General features: G+C 38.7%; 1 protein-coding gene across 2 annotated transcripts in view; it reads left to right on the top strand.

Moving 5' to 3' along the window:
- LOC126467941 (coiled-coil domain-containing protein 149) overlaps positions 1 to 18,518 on the top strand; it is a 70,816-nt gene that overhangs the window by 8,601 nt on the left and 43,697 nt on the right. For both annotated transcript variants that reach the window (XM_050096507.1, XM_050096508.1), the window contains exons 4-9: positions 3,283 to 3,447; positions 11,013 to 11,129; positions 11,765 to 11,937; positions 14,774 to 14,846; positions 15,650 to 15,734; positions 18,003 to 18,147. In XM_050096507.1, coding sequence (XP_049952464.1) covers positions 3,283 to 3,447; positions 11,013 to 11,129; positions 11,765 to 11,937; positions 14,774 to 14,846; positions 15,650 to 15,734; positions 18,003 to 18,147 — 758 coding nt within the window. The remainder of the gene's footprint in view (positions 1 to 3,282; positions 3,448 to 11,012; positions 11,130 to 11,764; positions 11,938 to 14,773; positions 14,847 to 15,649; positions 15,735 to 18,002; positions 18,148 to 18,518) is intronic.

Genomic DNA, 18,518 nt, shown 5'->3' with positions numbered 1-18,518 from the left:
TTTTCTGGTCACAAATGCTTATCATCTACGTTTCACTTCTGTGTGAGGCTACACTCCAAACAAATATGTTCAGAAACCCAACACTTAATTTTGTATTCAGTGTTAACAGGTTCCTCTTTTTGAGAAATGTTTGGTTGCTACAGCCAATCTTTATTTTATTTCCTCTCTAATTCGGCCATCATCAGTCAACTTGCTACCCAAATAGCAGAACTAATCCACTACTCTTAGTGTCTCATATGCTAATCTAATTCAACAGCATCATCCGATTCAGTTAAACCGCATTCCATTACCCTTGTTTTAATTTTATTGATACTAATCTTATAACCTCTTTTCAAAACATTGCCCATTCTGTTCATCTGCTCCTCCAAGTCTTTTGGCATCTCTGACAGAACAGCTGCATGCCCTTGGAAAAAATAAGTGCATTAATTTCCCCTTGTTTTGAGCCATTTGCAGTACTGTCACAGGAAGGCCACACTGGCTAACATTAGAAGGCCAGATCAGCATAGCCTAAATTGCTGTAGCCAAAACAAAATACCAGCTAACTTCATTTGCGAAGCATAGGAATGTATGAACAAGCAATTTGATTGGCTACACATATCCGATTAAAGATTCATTGTGTTTACTTCCCATCACCAGTTACGGGAACTGTTAACAGTAGCAGCACGCAATAGAAAAACTGCTGATACCATAGTGCTCTTTTACCAAATGTGACTGAGCTGTGCGTGGCTCATGTTCTCGCCATCACGTATTTTACACCCTGTTTTTAATGTACTTCCACCTCACTACATTAATTTAAATTACTGGTTTCACTGATTTGCTGCTTTGCGTGACTGTGAGTGGTGCTAGCACCACGTATCAATATATCCCCTCCCGTAGTATCTTTGCTCGACTGCTATTACTTCCCAGTCATTGTCTGTCGTAAGCCAGTTTGGGTCGTGAGTTCGGGCTGCCAGTCAGTTGGAATGCCTCTGGAGCACAGTCCGGACCTGCCAGTCGGGGATTTGCAATGCGGTACTAGTGCAGTTAGGTTGGAGCTATGAGGTCGGCGTCAAGTCAACATGGCTCGCCCGACTATTGCCGCCACTCATCACTTGAGATGGGCCATGGTCTTGGTGGATCGTCGGTCGGTCGTCCTACCGGACAATGCGTTTTGGCTCGCCAGTCATTAGTGGGTCGTGTGTGTGTGTGCACTCGCATCATCTCCTGATTTGTCTTAATGCGTGCTTAGTTACTGTTGGGTATCGTTCTGGTCTTCATGGAAGTGTTGGTCCGATTGTGTGTGTAGTTGGCGTTATTTCCACTGACGACTATTTTAGATGTTGTTCGCATTATGAGGGGAGTCGGTCGGTTGGTGCGGACCAGGGAGGATATCTCCATGTGGTGCAGTCGGCTGGGTCCGCTGGCGGTCCCTGCGCAGTGTTGGAGCGTGTCTGGAGCTGTCCGATTGCTGCGAGCTTCATGGCTGACCGACCCATGATGTCAAAGTTGAGTGGTGTGTGAAGTACCCAAGCCACGTGTGTTCATGTTGTGTCGTTTGTTTCAGTGGTTCGCTGTTGGGGAACTTTTCCAGTGAGCAACACCGAGTGTTTGTAGTGGTGAAATCAAGCTGCCGTGCAGTGGAATTAACTATATTGGTTCACTACAATTCAAGTGCACCAGTGGAATTTTCTGCCTTGTGGCCGTTAGTGTTCCGAGTACCTGCCCTGGCCACTAATGTAATTTCAGGCAGTGTCCTTTCCTCACTTGTTGGTGCTGTCCAGTATGGTGTGTAGTTTTGACAGCTTAATACATATTTCATTGTGGATAATCACATCCATAACAGTTTGGTTTTTGAATTTTTATGTACCGATTGGTGGCTAGCAAGTTGTTTGGTCGTTTGTACCGTGACCGTCTCTTGGTTGGGTTACAGATGGATCAAGTGCAGTTGGGCCCACCACCTGTCTCACCTAAGTGAACGTTAATGTTTTGAGTGCAGGCCAACCCCCCTCCACCACCCCCACCAACCCCCTGGAGGCTTCTAAGTGCCGTTGTCTATACTGTCCTTTTCGTGGGTGTTTAATGGTATGTTGGTATTATAGACAATGCTTTATAAAAAATTTTAACTTTGTTTTATGTAAATCAATTGTGGGCCTTCAGTCACTTAAAACCTTATTTTTAAATTTAGTTATTGTCGTTGCATTGATTTTTCACTTAGTGTGCGTTCCCTCATTGAAAACTTAAAGGATAAGGTATTTTTGAATTTTTGGAAAATCAACTGTGGGCCTTCAGCCGCTTAAAGCCTTATTCTCAAAATTTCCACTTAAGCGAAAACATTGCGGCCTTCTGCCCTAAAATATTATGGTAAGCTATTCTAGCTCCATCTAATATTCTATTTTCTGTTTACCAAATGAGGTGGTGCAGTGCTGAACAGCATCAACTCTACTGGAGAATGACTGTTCAAATTTTGATTGGGCCATCCTAAATCTCCCTAAACAACTTAAAAATAATGCCAAGATGGTTCCTTCGAAAAGGACATAGCTGTTTCCATTTTTCTAATCTGAACTTGTGCTCTGTTTTTAATTACCGCATCATTGATGGAAACTTAACCCATAACCTTTCTACTTTTTATTTTCTCTGTGTTGTTTCTCTACTTTTGAGTTGTAGAATACCACTTCAGATGCTCATATCTTATTGGCAATTTGCAGTAATGGTTGATATCTCACTTTTTCTGTGCTATTATGCCTTCCATTAATTTGGCTTTAAAGTGATTTTCACACTTAATTCTGAAAGAGTCAGGGTTCCTTTCGCCTGAAAGATGAAAGACTCTGATTATAACTGCTATCATTTCTCATCTGCCTGGTAAGTTTTATTTATGCCTTAATTGATTATTGTTTAATTTTGAGCTTATTTTAGTAACGGGGTAACATATTTTACACATGGTGTGGGGTGTGTGTGTGTGTGTGTGTGTGTGTGTGTGTGTGTGGCTTTATATATATATATATATATATATACTCCTCAAGGAACTCCTCACTATAAGTCTACAGAGTGAACAATGTCCCCCATCTAATTTATCTAATGTTTGCATAATGCCCTTTTTTACTTGTGTCAGTGACAATTTTTCATCCAGTAGATATAGATTTGTTGTCTTTTGAAGTATAATATACTGCCATTTCTGCCTCTGGTTTCTTCACTTTGCTGATTAAGATTTTGCTTTTAGTTTTTGTTTCATACTTTGTTCTTGTATTATGCATCAAGTAGATGTTAATGCTATGTAAGTTTGATCAGAAATTTGTTTTATTTTAGGGTTTGAGTAAGCTGTCTTTATATTATGATGGAATTGATTCATATGGTGCTAATGCTCCAAGCATACTACAGGTACTAGGGGAGACCAAAGAACAAAATAAAGCACTCAAAATGGAAGCAGAAGATCTGAAACAAAAACTTAGAGATGCTCAAGGTGATATAAAGGTATGTATCATCATATTTTAAAGCTGGTATTGTGATGTGGATTTTTAGGCATTTTTAACAACTGTGTACATAAAATGTTTGTGATATGCTATAGTGATAAGGTTAAATATAATGGGCACAGTGATGCAGCTGTCAAAAAATACTGAATGAGAACAAAGAGGATTAGAGAAATAAATAAAGCAGCACAAAGATCTTGTGATTAGAGAAAAAAGTTGCTGGAAAAAGAAATGAAGGTATTATGCAAGGAGGGAAAGAGAGAGAGAGAGAGAGAGAGAGAGAGAGAGAGAGAGAGAGAGAGAGAGAGAGCTGAGCTATGTCAGAATAGTCAACAGAAGCAAAATGATAGAGACAGTAGCCATTACAAAAGTCATTGTTCTGAAACTGTAGGGTTTGGTGACTTTAGCAATATGACAATTGTCTGCTTTGTTGCCCCTACGTTACAGAATTGTTCCACACTTGCATAGTATTTACTATGCTGAAGGTAAAGGATAAAATACAGGGAGTGAAAGTTTATCTACAACATGCACATAAACGAGACAGCAGTTTTGAGTCATGAGAAAATGAAAGGGAAACAGTAATTGCGAAGTGACTTTTCAGGCTCTCATGATGGATCTGTTGCAAACACACTTCTCAGGTTGGCCACCGGATCATATTGTGCAGATACCACAGTTTTTCATCCGTACAACTATTCAACATCTTTATGTGGTGGTAATTGTTGTCAGTACTGCAAGATATGATCGATGCTAATTGTGTGGCGGTGTCAAAATTTATCAGGCCAGGAGCAGGCAATACACGTGCACAAGAAGAGGCTTGCAGTAGAGGAAAGCATTGCTCATAGTGTCCCCTGCCAGGAACTGCAGAAAGGCCTTCTGCACATGCACTGTGGGCAATGACTCTGCAGCTGGACGCGCCTGTGATTAATAGCTAAATTAAATCCCAGCAGAAGTGCTGTGTCAAACTGTGAATTGGAAATTTGTGTGTCTCCTGTTTATTTTAATGGTAGCCAATGCTGGATCCTAGGTGGCATTTAACTGAAAACCTGCATCGCAGTTGATAAAATTGTCTCCCCCCCCCCTCCCCCCCCATACAGATATGTATGGCCCCCATAAGAGCATAGTCACAGAAGATGACACTGAGGATAAAACTTAAGTCTTTTTGAAAATGTGCAGTGCCCCATGTCCAGGCAATGCTCTGTTACCACTGATTTATCAGGTTGCCCCAGCCATATATGATGATGGTGTTCGACACAATGTTTTTGCATGGTTCTGCATGTTTGCCCAATATATGGTTTCCCAAATTGGCATGGGAACATATATATGCCATGTTTCCAAAGGTCAAGATCGTCTTTGACCAAACACAACAAATCCTTAAATTCTGCTGGTTGCCAAACAACACACTTAGTGTCATGTCTCTTGAGGATTCTTTCTGTTCTTGAAAACATGCCACCAAAGTATGGCAGGAACAGCATTGCAATGGATGCCTCCACATCTTCATTGACATCCCAGCTTTGAAATTGCTTAGAACGGAATGCATGGCATGTATATCCCAAGAGCCATTGAAGTGGAACACCACTCTGGGATGTTGTAGCTCACCAGGCAGACTGTCAGTATCTGAGACGACATGTGCTCAGTGTGCCAAAGAGTGTAAGACAGTACCGCATCGTGTAGAATGGTGATGGCTTGTGGCTTACAAATATAACTCAGTGTGAGTTGGTTTGCAGTAGACACTGTGTCCCAATATGCCATCGTCTTTTCTTCTGACCATGACATCCATGAATGGTAAGATACCATCTATTTCCACTTCCATGGTGAACTGTATATTCAGATGGACGGAGTTCTGGTGCCAGAGACAAATTAGGTTGTGTGTCTATTCTATGGGGCCACACCACAAATGTATCGCCTACATTCTGCCAGAAGCAGGAAGGTTGGAGATTTGCCGACTGCAGTGCTTTTTCCTCAGTCTTCCATAAAATAGTTGTCTGCCATGGGAGACAGAGGACTTCCCATGGCAACACTACTCATTTGTTCTAAATATTGGTTATTGAATAAGAAATAAATTAAGCACATCTTCAAAGAATGCCACAATGTCTTTTTCAGACTGGCTGCTGATAAACTCAGAGTCCTGCAGAGGTACTTTCATAAATAAAGATACTACATCAAAGCTAAGCAAAAGATCCAACTTTTGGTACTTTCATAAATAAAGATACTACATCAAAGCTAACCAAAAGATCCAACTTTTTGTATGTTCATCTTGTGCCAGGAGGTCTGGGGGACTGCGGCCGTTCATTATTGTAAGAAAGTGAAACAGCTACACCGTCCTTATGTTGTCATTTATTGTGTAGCAGCAGTTTCGGTGCTTCAGTGCACCATCTTCGAGCCTTAATTAATGCTGAAGGGGTTGTCACGATCCATATATACAATGAATTGGTGACTAACAACTGGTTTACGCAGACAACCTGTAATTGTGATGTCTCTCCAACCATCAACTGTCAACTGATGGTTGACAGTTGATGGTTGGAGAGATGACATCACAGTTACAGGTAGTCAGTGTAGTTACAGGTAGTCAGTGTAAACCAGTTGTTGGCCACTGATGCATCATATGTATGGATTATAAGCCCTTCAGCATCAACTATGGCCTGAAGATGGTGTACTGAAGTGCTGAACCTGGTAGCTACACATTAAATGACAACATAAGGATGGCTCTAAGTGTGTCATTTTCTTACACATGATCCAGTGGTTGTAGCTTAAGCACCTTCAAGTGTCCTATGAAGCCGTTGATTTCCAGATGTGATGCTCACATTTGCGTACATGGGGTCCCAGCAGCAAAGTAAGATGTTTAGCAAGGAAATAGTTAAGAGTGCCATTGTTGCTCACTGTTGGGCGAAGAGAAGATCTATCCTTGTGTATCATCAGCAGGCTGTACAGTCTTGGGGGGTCTGCAGCCTGTTGGCACAGACCTTTAATGACTTTAGTTGGAATGGAACTCTTTGTGAGAAGGTCTGATGTTTTTCTCTTACTCTTGTCTGTTGGATCCTCTCTTAGCTTACACTTCACCATGAAAATGAAAAAAGATAGCGTCTTACCATTCCTGGGTGTCATAGTCAGAAGAAAAGACGATGGTTCACTGAGACATAGTATCTACTGCAAACTGACTCGCACAGTGTTGTATTTGCAGACCACAAGCTGTCATCATATTGCACAAAATGGTAGAATCTTACACTCTTTGGTACATCGAGCACATGTTGTCTCAGATACTGACAGTCTGCCTGGTGATCTACATTATCTAAGAACGGTGTTCCATCAGAATGGCTATTTTGATACATATACCATGAATTCTGTTTGAAGCAAGTTCAAACCAGGGATGTAAATGAAGATGCAGAGGCATCACTGTTCTTGCCATATTTTGGAAGCATGTCTTGAAGAATAGAAAGAATCCTCAAAGAACAAGACATCAACCATATTTCTCAGCCACCAGCAAAATTGAGGAATTTGTTGTCTTTGATCAAAGGTGATCTTAGCATTATGAAATGTGGCGTATGTAAGATCCCATGCCAATGTGGGAAATCTTATATTGGGCAGACATGCCGAACCGTGCAAAAATGTTTTGTTGAACGTCATCAACATACACACCTGGGGCAACCTGATAAATCATTGTTAGCGGGCATTTCCTAGCTGTGGGGCATCATATGTTTTACGAGAAGACTGAAGTTTTATCCTCAGCGTCGTCTTTTGGTGACTGTTTTCTTAAGGAGGCCATACATATCCATATGGCAGACAGTCTTATTAGTAGGGATGCAAGTTTTCAATGAAGTGCTGCCTGGAATCCAGCACTGTCTTCATTTGAATTAAAACAGGAGAAACAAGAGTTTACAATTCATGATCAACATAGCAAACTGCTGAGATTTTATTCAGCTTTTGGCCACAGGAGCTTCCGGCAGCACAGTCATTGGCCACAGAGCAAAGCACGGGAGGCCTTTCTGTGACTCCTGGCAGAGGGCACTATGAGCGCCTCTTTCTTCCAACTGTGACTGTCTTCCTGTGCGTGTGTATTTCCTGCTCCCGGCCTAGTAAATTTCAATGCCGCCGTGTGATTATGATCTGTCACGTCTTGCAGCACTGGCAATAGCAACTACCACCACCACCTGAAGATGTCGAACACTTGTATCGATGAAATGTTGTGGCATTTGCACAATATGATCTGGTGGGAGACTTGAGAAATGTATTTGCAGTAGTTGGAAAGCAAGTAGGAAAGGGTTTGTTGTGGTTGGCAGGAGAGCCAACACCGTGTTACTAGAGGAGGCCGAAAGGCACGCGTTTTAGCTCACGCAGGCTGGCGTGAGGTCTGGAACATGACAAGGAAATTAGAATTTAGAAAAACAGACGTAGCTGGTGGAATACTTAACTTTAATCCATTAATGATGAACATCGGTCTTGACGGTACATGATTCACAATATCAATAGTAACTGATAATGGCGCCTTGCTAGGTCGTAGCAAATGACGTGGCTGAAGGCTACGCTAAACTATCGTCTCGGCAAATGAGAACATAAGTAGGCAGTGAACCATCGCTAGTAAAGTAGGCTGTACAACTGGGGCGAGTGCTAGGAAGTCTCTCTAGACCTGCTGTGTGGCGGCGCTCAGTCTGCAATCACTGATAGTGGCGACACGCAGGTCCGACGTATACTACCGGACTGCGGCCGATTTAAAGGCTACCACCTAGCAAGTGTGGTGTCTAGCGGTGACACCACAGGGTTGTAACCTGTCCCTGATGTTTTTCGATCTGTACATTGAGCAAGCAGTAAAGAAAACTAAAGAGACATTTGAAAAGGAAAAAGTTCAGGGGAAAGAAAGAGAAGCTTTGTGGTGTGGCTATGACATTGTAATTCATCAGAGATGGCAAAGAACTTGGAATAGCAGTTGAATGGATATTGTCGTGAAAAGAGATTGTAAAATGAACATCAGTAAAAGAAAAACAAGCAGTTCAGACAAAAAGAGAATAGCAGATTTTGATACGTGGTGCCTCTTGGAGTTTGCTATCATATCCTATATCGAAAGCGTTATCTCGCATTACCTGCTATGTTCGTGAGAGGTGAATGTGTTCCCCCCACCCCTGCCCTGTCTCCCATCTCCTTGGCTCTGTGCAGAGGTCAGTACTCAACCTGGACTTCCTGACAAACACTAGTCTATCTTGAAACATTGGCTTGGCTTTTCTGGAGCTTCTTATGCCATTTGGGGAGACCATCTTAATTTGCACCAACAGCACTAAGGATGACCATGGCATAGGGTGCACCTTTGTTGGTGGCGAAAAGATCTTTAAATATCACCTTGTAGGTAAGTGCTTGATTTTTACTGCAGAGTTGTTTGCCTTGTACCAGATCACCTTTTACGTCTGGTAACACAAATTCTCTAAATCTGTTGTATGCTCTGATTCTGCCAGGTTCTCCAGAGCCTCTGTGCAATGAGCAAGTAAGTACCACTCTTTAGTACTACGAATCCAGGAATTCCCTCACTTGCTCACTGAAGCTGGCAGTAATGTGTCATTTGTTTGGATTCCTGGATTGAGAATTGAGGCTGTTGATGCTGCTGCCAAGACAGCAGCTCAACTACCCATGGCTTTTAGCTGTTCTGTCTCCTTGAATACCTTCAGTGTTGCTGTGCATCTATCACTCTGGCATGAACCTTGGCTATCCCTAATGCCTAGGTGACTTCCTCCTGTTGCAAGGAGATCATTTTAACTAGGTTACATATCGGTTCTTCCCCCCCCCCCTGTCATCCTCACATCCTCATCGGTTACACGGTGACCTCATACCATTCTGCTCTCATTGTAATGAACCACTGACAGTGCACCACTTTCCAATGTAGTGTCAATTTTTTAATCCTTTACACTTCACATTTGTCATCAGAACTATCCTAGTTTTAAGTAGAGACTGCACAGGCTGTGGAATGTTCTCTACGCTTTACTCACCCAAGCATAGTGATGTAATTTTTGACTGTGAACACTGGTTGTCCTAGAAACTCTTTCTGAGCAGCCTCTTAAAAAAAGGATAGTTGTTGTAATTGTACATTTTACCTTCATTCTTTGCATACCTCTTAATGAGCATTTCAGGATCACTGTCGTTATGCTTCGTGGCTTTACTGGCCTACCAATGCTGATTATGTTGTTATGTCTCGACTAGTTTCAAGATCCACAGAATGCTTATCCTAGAAAACAACCCATTTTAACTCAGGGCTATGGGTGCTTATAACCTAACCTGTTTTGTGCCCTAAAGGTACCCCCCCCCCCCCCCCCGCCAAAAAAAAAAAAAAAAAAAAAAAAAGGTGTTTGGAATCTTTAGGCTGGGTATTGGTCGATTCACTAAGTAATGTAATCAGTTGTTGAGCATTGAATCATGTGTTGCTGGGCACCAGTCACTTCAGTTGGAGTTTCCATGCTCTATTTCAGTGAATAATACTTGTAACTGAAATGGCAATCTTTGATCAGTTATCTGTGATACTCATACTTACTTAATATCATAACAGTTGACTTATATTCCTATGTTTAGCAAAGATAACAAAGTTTGATGACGAGCTATAATGGTAGCTTAGTTTGAAAATATGCAGTAATCCAGACACTATAGATTGCGAAGCAATTTGAATCACAGTAGTACTCAATATAGTATGGTAATAACTGCAAAGTTCATATGACTATATAAATTACTGCAAGATAGAAGCAGAACATAAATTGATGAAATACATAATTTGCAAAATTACTTATTACACAAAGTAATTACCTTTTTAAGAATTTATACCTCATTGGAAAATTTAAGTGACAGGTTATCCAAAATACATTTCACATTTCATCAAACTTGCTGGGGTTAATTAATATTGAAATACTAAATATTTAAATTGTATTGTATTTCTGAACTCCAAAACAGCTCCTAGCGTACAAATATTAAGGGCTTATGTTGATGAAGAAAGTTGTTTCTGGGGAGTATAAATAATGTCTAAGAGTATCCAATCCAAGACTTAAATTGGTACAAATTTTAATTTCTTGTGAACTCTTAGACTTCTAGTAAATGTCAGCTGTTGTCAGATTAGCTTACATGGGTTGGTAAAGCAAGTGAGGATTAAAAATTGCAAACTCAATACAAATAGGTTGAGAATTGAACTAAAGAAATAAAATTGTCAAGTCTTCAGGCTGCATGTGTACCGCTGTAAGTAAATTGTGTACATGCTTGACTATAAATTGTAACATTAACTATGGCAATTTACAAACAGAACATGTCTAAAGCTAATAGATTCTGTGTTGCCATACTACATATGACAAGAAATTTTAACAATGGTTTCATGACGAAATGACTTCTAAGTAAGATAGTTTGATGCATATACTGTAGAAGATTATCTGTCAGCCCTAGAGACTTTAAGATAGATTAATATTCATACTCAATGTACAGAAAAATTTTACACTATTATGAAAAGCCTTGGAGTTACACTGTGCTAAAACCTAATAAATATTTCAGTATTGAACTTTTTCATCTCTGTATTAATCCAAGTCTTCTCCAATACATAAGATTGATGTTCTTTTTTAGGTACTCAGAGAGCACTTAAATCAGCAGCGTAATGCTCCGATTGTCAGAGATAATGAAGCATTTCCTTCCCACCAGAGGGAAGAATTAGTTCAGCAGTTGGAGACACTGAATCAAAGGGTTTTGATCCATTCATTTTTACTTATTATTTTTTACAGGCTCATTAATAACACAACATAATTAAAACTCTGTGGTTACAATACTATTTTTTATTATTAAATAGCTAAAATACTAACTTTTATTTGCTGTTGTACCTAATCTATGTTTATTCCTCTTAGAGGATCTGAAATTCGAATTTTGCTAGAAAGTTCTTAAATATTTATCTCCTTCATTGAGCATACTTCGTGACTGTCAGTTTCTATTGTGTTGTGATGATATCATCTATTTCCCCCATTCTTTGTGGATTTGAGCAGTAACACTACCCACCCATTCACTACAACCTGCAGAAGGCCTGTTACTGTCTCTTTGTCATTGCCCCGTACACCTATGACTATAATTTTGCACATATTTGTTGCTTTACGTTGTACGAACATGTCTTGATCTGATTGTGAGTGACTCCTCTCCCACCTCTTTGCCTCTCATTTTATTTCCATAAGGAAATCAAAAAGGAGAGTATGTTTCTCAAAAATTTGTAAACATTTGAATTTTGTTGATATGGTTAAGTTACAAACCATTGGAATATGTTTAGTGTAAAATCAACACAACAGTAATGTTTTATTGAGAGTGTGTGATATTAATGCTAGCAATCCCCACAGTGCACACAGATGGCTCTTGATCTTCAGGCTGTTCTGGATGAAAAGGAGGATTTAGTGACAGAACGAGATGCATACAAGTGTAAAGTTCACCGACTGAACCACGAACTCCATGTAGTTTTGAAGGGTGACAGTAACAAGGTTATGGACGTTGATGCTTTGGTCATGGAAAATAGGTGAGACACATTATGTTTTATTAATTTCATGAATAAACCCTAAACTCAAATTGTGAAGGGTAGCAGCAATAGTAAATTGTCTTGGTGCTTTGATCATGCAATACAAGTGAGATTAACTTGTGTGTGTGTGTGTGTGTGTGTGTGTAAAAAAAAAAAAAAAAAAAAAAAAAAAACCCCTTCTGTTGAAATGTTTTCTGCATTTTTCATATGAGATAAATTGTGTTAAGTTTATTCTGTATCAGACTATAGATTTGGTATTGGAAGCAATGTTCATAATGTTCCCAGTATTTCATATGCTGTGCAAACTGACGTCCAGTGTAGTGACCTTAATCGTGTGTAGGTGATGAACTGTAGTAACAATTCTGAGTGATTTCACCTTATAGGATGTATCAAGAGATACTGCTATATCTCCACAGTTAAAAGGGATAGAAATTATTCTAAATAGTTTTCATGAAAATAAATGCCAGTGTAAGCTGGAGAGCAAGTCTTGTAATGACAAAATCATCACACAATGAGAGAATTTTGAAATGGAGGTGGGGGGAAAGAAGGTACCATTTAGAAAAGACTTTGTCAGCTACTGTGCTGAAGTTCTGAGAGAGAGAGAGAGAGAGAGAGAGAGAGAGAGAGAGAGAGTTTTTTTTACTGAACATTTGCATGTATAACAATTGTCCCTTTTGTGTATGCTCATATAATCTTCATTTTCTAAAATAATGAGCTTAATTGCATACTTAATTTTATCTTGCTCTTTAAATTATTTACACACCATCAGAACTTCCAATCATTGCATCTACGTATTCTAATACAAATCCTCGTAATCTAGATATTCTCTCCTGCCTAATGAGTCTGTTCATTTCTAGCTTTTTATGTATTTTTACTCTGCATCTTAAAGATTTGTGATTATTTGTGGCTCAAAAGTGGTTTAAAACTATAACAGCCTGTAAAATTTCTTCATTGTTTGATATAATGGAGGAAATTTTATTTTCATTAGGTCCTTATCAAGTTGCTATGGGATTTGTTTTCTTCCGGGAGAATGGATGAAGGACAAACGTGTTGTTCAACACAAATTCTATTAACATATAACCTTCATTATTTCTAGTACTGTACCCAGAGTTTTCTGCTACACAATCAATATTTTTTTCTGCTATACTTTCTTGATTAAAATCACCCTTTATTGCCTTTTAGTGAGATTACTATGATTTATCAACTTCTGTAACTCTGCAAGAAGGTTTCTGTTTCCAGAATTTGAGCATATTTGTGCACAGACTCAAACGATTTCTATAGAATATCTTTTTTTTAAACCAACTCATCCTTTTACGCTGGAAATTACTTATAAATCTGAATTATTGTTTGTAATTTTTGTATTTTAAAATTAAAAATGTCACCTGGATATCCTTCTTGCTCTTTCCTTCCAAGCACGCAGAAAAAATTCAGTTTAATTCTTTTTTTTGGCCACACGTTAATTTTAACTCCTCAACCAACTTAAAACCCAAGTAGCTTCAAAACCTCAAATTCCGTCTTATTCAGAATGTGCCTCAAGTACCTGTATAATTCAGAGCTACCTCCTTGTTATAGGATATGGAAGTCTCTGCTCCAGATGTGTACCCTTTTCAATGCACATCTCAGGGTATAGAGATTAGAGTGGATGCTGGAACACTGCCATTGGACATTCAAAAGTGTGGAAGTGTCACCTAGATTATTGAGTCATGGTACATGTTGGTACATGATCTGATGACATTGGTACATGTTGGTCCAGAACTGTGTATGGTGATGTATCCTGTTTACCAGCAGGACACTGTTGTTGCTGGCTGTGGGAGTACTCTTTTGTGGGTGATGTTTACATAGGGTGAAATGGGGCAACCGACACATACGTCTCATTATATTCTCACCAGTGAAAGATGCAGTAACTACTGTTTGATTCTGTGCATCCATTTCTTCATCTTCACATCCCAAAAACAATCTGTGCCTTTGGCAAGATAATGGACCACGAAGGCCTCCCTTTGATTTTGGTCTCTAGTGGTGTCCATGCCACGCTGTGCTGTGTGTTCGTGAGAGCAAAAGGGTCTGTATTAAGTGCCTAAATCAATTGCTTTCAGTTTATTGTCTGTTAGATGTGGACGTTAAAGTTTTGCTAATAGTGTAGTGAAAGTTTCCATATCTTGTCATTTGTTAATGCATATGTCGATGTGGGCTAAAGTGAAAGGCATAAATTTGCACTTAAACAAATGTCAGTAAAAAACTAGACAATGAAATAGGATCATTTATTTTATGTTAAAATTTATAATGTAAATGCTTTATATTGTTAGTTGTAAAAGAATCTTCAAAGGGTACAAATCTTTATGATAATAGAAAGTACTTGTTGAAGAAAGGTTGAGTGACAATTGAGGGAAAGACCAGAATTCATTCATTTTGATGATGTTCTTACTGATGGGCGGACATACAAAAATGGAGGCTGACTGCTTGTCATTGGAACTGTCGTGCATCCGCACGTGCACATGCATGTACACACGTGCGTGCGCGCATGCACACACACACACACACACACACACACACACACACACACACACACACACACAGACACACACACACACTCTTGTTCTATTCTGAGTGTACGTGAGTATTGTCATAGTAATGGGTGTGTGTGTGTGTGTGTGTGTGTGTGTGTGTGTGTGTGTGTGTGTGTGTGTGTGTGCGCGCGCGCACACACATGGGTAAAAACGATGATAGATAATTTGTTTATGGTAATACTTTAGACAAAAATGATCTTGTGTTCTAGTAACTGATTATTTATTCCATTTCTTGTGTAATTGTGTTACAAAATATTGTTTCAATTCCATAGATATTTACAAGACCGACTGCAACAGTGTGAAGAAGAAAAAGAATTGTCAAATCAGACAGTCATGAAATATAAGGTAAGGCTTGCAAAGCTTTATTGGGAATTGTTGTTATCCATATTGTTCTCGTTACTTCTCCCCGGTCCCCCTTCTCTCTCTCTCATTTAGAGAGAGAGAGAGAGAGAGAGAGAGGGAGGGAGTTCAAGAGGGGAGGTAGTGGGAGGGAGGAGAAATTGGGACGCAGTTAATGTACACAAGCAATATGGTTAATGAGACAAAGTTCTTTTGATTGCTTATAACAAGTGTAACCGTGTTGAGATGTCTTATAGCACTATATCACACCCTGTGCGGAACTTGGAAGGAAAAGGGAGAAGATTGTGATGAGATTAAGCTTTGAGTCAGTCTGTGGGGGTTGTGCTCATATGGTGTAAATGTTGACTCACTGCCCATAAAATGGAGTGTTTTGTTCCAAGTCCCAGTTTAGCATACATTTTTAATTTGTCACATGTAATCCATATTGTTGCTGCTTGGTGAAAGAATAAAAGAGAAACATGAAATATAAACATGAGAATTTGTAAATCATTCAGAAATTCTCAGGCTACTTATAGTGCTTAGGGCTGAAAAATATTTCACTTTTATTTTCAGATGTTTTACAGATTGATAAAATTTCATGTAGTAAAGCTTCATGTTGGAGTTTCAAAAGAAACTTAATCAATTTGCTATATTTTTTGTATGACTAACAATGAACATTGGAAAATAGAACAGTAAAACATGTTTTCATAGGTTTGCATGAAATTTATAACTTCTAATGTTTAGTGCTTGTAGTCATTTTCCTACTAACCTTTGCTAACATGTAATGTTGACATTATTTACCTTAACAGAGCATGTTGGATAAGAAACGCAATAAGGGAGCTGTGAAACTGGGAAGTAACAGCAGCACTGGAATGATAATGTCTCATAAGCAAGGTAACTAAAGATTTTTCTGTTTCATAAGTATGTGGTTTGAGTGCTATATTCTTTCCTTTCGTACTACCACTAGCTAACTGATTATCCAAGCAGGTCTTGCCTTAGAGCTAAAGGGAAGGAAACTTATCAAGCAACAGAGTTTTCATGTTATTTTTTAGATTGTATCCTGTCTGTGGTGCTGATCAATAATTGGCACATAATAAACTTTCTAAAGTCACTTGTGTCATGAATTAATTAAGGTTCAGACCTGTTAATCTGCTCTGAATAACCGTGCTCTGTTGTTCTAAGTGGCCTTCTTTTCCTTTGCAGTGTCTTCAGTGCTTGAGGCCAAAAGATAGCTATAATCCTCGTCAAATCTGACCACATCACAGATAACTCCCATCAATGTGTATACCATAATCATATTACAAGTGCTTGATTGCTTACAGAGCTCTTGTCTCGTTAGACTGTACAATGTGAATACATTTAGATGGACCAAACATCAGAGAATGACTATCAGAATGACACTTAAAAAACTTGCTGTGTTTCATTTTTATGAAACACTTATTGTTATTGTGAATGCTGTTCTTCCATGGCCACAACACACTTCCAAGCCATATGTGCCCCTCATCAGGTGGAGATGCTAAATTCATCTTCGTGTCTTCCAGATACGCTGCATCCATGTACCTATTATTACCTGCACATATTAAGAGATCATTTCTCCCATAATATGCTGTCTGAAACTTAACTGTTGATATAAAAAATTAATAGATACCATAATCGTATTACATTGTTTAGAGTGATAGTGTGTCCCATCATTTTCTGTAAATTGGTGTGTTGCCACTTATTTTGTCTGATAATTCTGCCAAGGCTGAGGCTGTTGAGTATGGAACATCGATTCTATACAAAAATGAGAGACAAACAGTGTGCATTATATGAGAAATGATTATCCTCTTAAGTACAGAAATAAAAAATATCATAAAGTGGGTTCAGTATTCTTGGGTTTAGAAGTTAGAGATGGCACTGGATAGACAGATGAGATGTGGATAGGCCCCAATAGCAACTAAAGGTAGTAGTTGTCACTAACATGGGCTGTCATATTGAAACAACTAATATACCCTGTTTAGAAAATTACTACTATACTTCTACTAATCATTCAAGTAATCATTATTTTGTATGAAATTGTGTTAGTGGGGCTCTCTTTTGTATGATTTGACACAGAACAGTTTGAACCTGTAGTTTTAGTGATAGCTCATTAATGCATCTCGAAAACATTCTTTCTCAGAATTATTTTTTATTGTCAATCAGTGTTTTGTAACAACTGAATGTGTTCAGTTTATTTTGTAGTGTGAAACTGCCTGGATGTTAGGAAAATACGATCTTGAAAACTTTTAATTTTGTGGTTCTCTCATTGCTGTTGATTCACTGCATTTTGAATTTAACTTCAAATTCAGTTGTTGCCATCAGTAAATTACCTTCAAGTACAGAAAAGGCTCAGGGTTCTAGAACTGCATCGTGTTGAACAAAACAGTCTCTGTTCACGTTTTTGCACTGCCAAAGCATGGCAGATCAGAATTAATCATCAGTCTTTGGGAATGTATGAGCAAGACAATGGCAGTTTATTCACGCAGGTAATTTTCCAATGGTTGTCAGAACGTGCATGGTATGGGATCTAGTAGATGGCCTTCATCAGAGACAACCTTGTTGATCAGGTACTTCACAATTGTGAAACTCAACAGCTATGTCCCGAAAATTCTTAATCTTGTTGCACAAAATTGTTAGGTGTCATTTTTTGCGTACTGAAGAATTTGACACAAAACTAGACAGACAAGTATCAATGAAAAACAGAAACTGTGGATACTGATAGTGTTCATTTACTGGCCTTCGGCTTAGAAGGCCATCATTGGACAGTAACCAACTATTTTCATCACAGAAGACAGAGTTCTTGTCAATAAATTTGAAAAAGATAGTATACATAAGTATGTCATCTTTGACAGTGCAGTTTTAACACAGATATTATATTAGCTAAATGGTATAGAAATACATTTCTTAAATATTTTACCTCCACATTGTGCTCCAAACAGATTATAAGTCTTATAAATATTAGTTTTTTTCATTTTGACCCTCCTTTTTGCATCTCACTAAAAAAAATGCAATTTTTAATTATTGTTAAATTCATCATTGTAAAATGTGACAGGTATTCTGTTGTTATGACCACAACTAAGAGACAAGAAGAAGAAATTGGTTTAGTCACCAACTGTCATTAAAAGCCTGACTTTTCTCTTTCAGTGCAACAACTTCTTGAAAATGGCACTGCTACACAGCTACCAAATACTGCAGCCACTGTGGCAGATCTGAAAAGTCTCTGCCTTGCACTTCTTGAGGCGCTGGGTGACAAGACTCTGGCATTGTCACATCAGAAAAAAGCTAACAGGTGAAGTGAAAATAGTCACTCTCGAAATAGACTTTTAACATTTGCAAAATTTCTAAGTTTGTTAATTAGAAGCCATGTTATAGACATTTCTCATTGTTGTACTAATTGTTCTGAAAGTTATTATAAATGTTCTTTGTGTAGTTATCAAAGCTAGCTTCTGCTTTTTTTATCCTACTCCTTTTCTGAAGGATGCTAGATTGTTTAGCTCAGTCGAAAAACACTAAAAATGGTTGAATGGAGGGAAAAACCATATAATTGCAAATTTTCGTGTAGTGGTAGCAGGGAGTGTAATGTACAACATACTAAAAACGGCCTCACCGTGGTGTAGGGAGTGTTTAAAGATCACTGTTTTGTTTGTTTTCCATGAGTAA

The sequence above is a fragment of the Schistocerca serialis genome, chromosome 1 (genome assembly GCF_023864345.2).
Source record: "Schistocerca serialis cubense isolate TAMUIC-IGC-003099 chromosome 1, iqSchSeri2.2, whole genome shotgun sequence".
Taxonomy (NCBI): domain Eukaryota; kingdom Metazoa; phylum Arthropoda; class Insecta; order Orthoptera; family Acrididae; genus Schistocerca; species Schistocerca serialis.
Note: the sequence above shows the minus strand (reverse complement) of the source record. Positions and strands in the feature narration are given on the sequence as shown.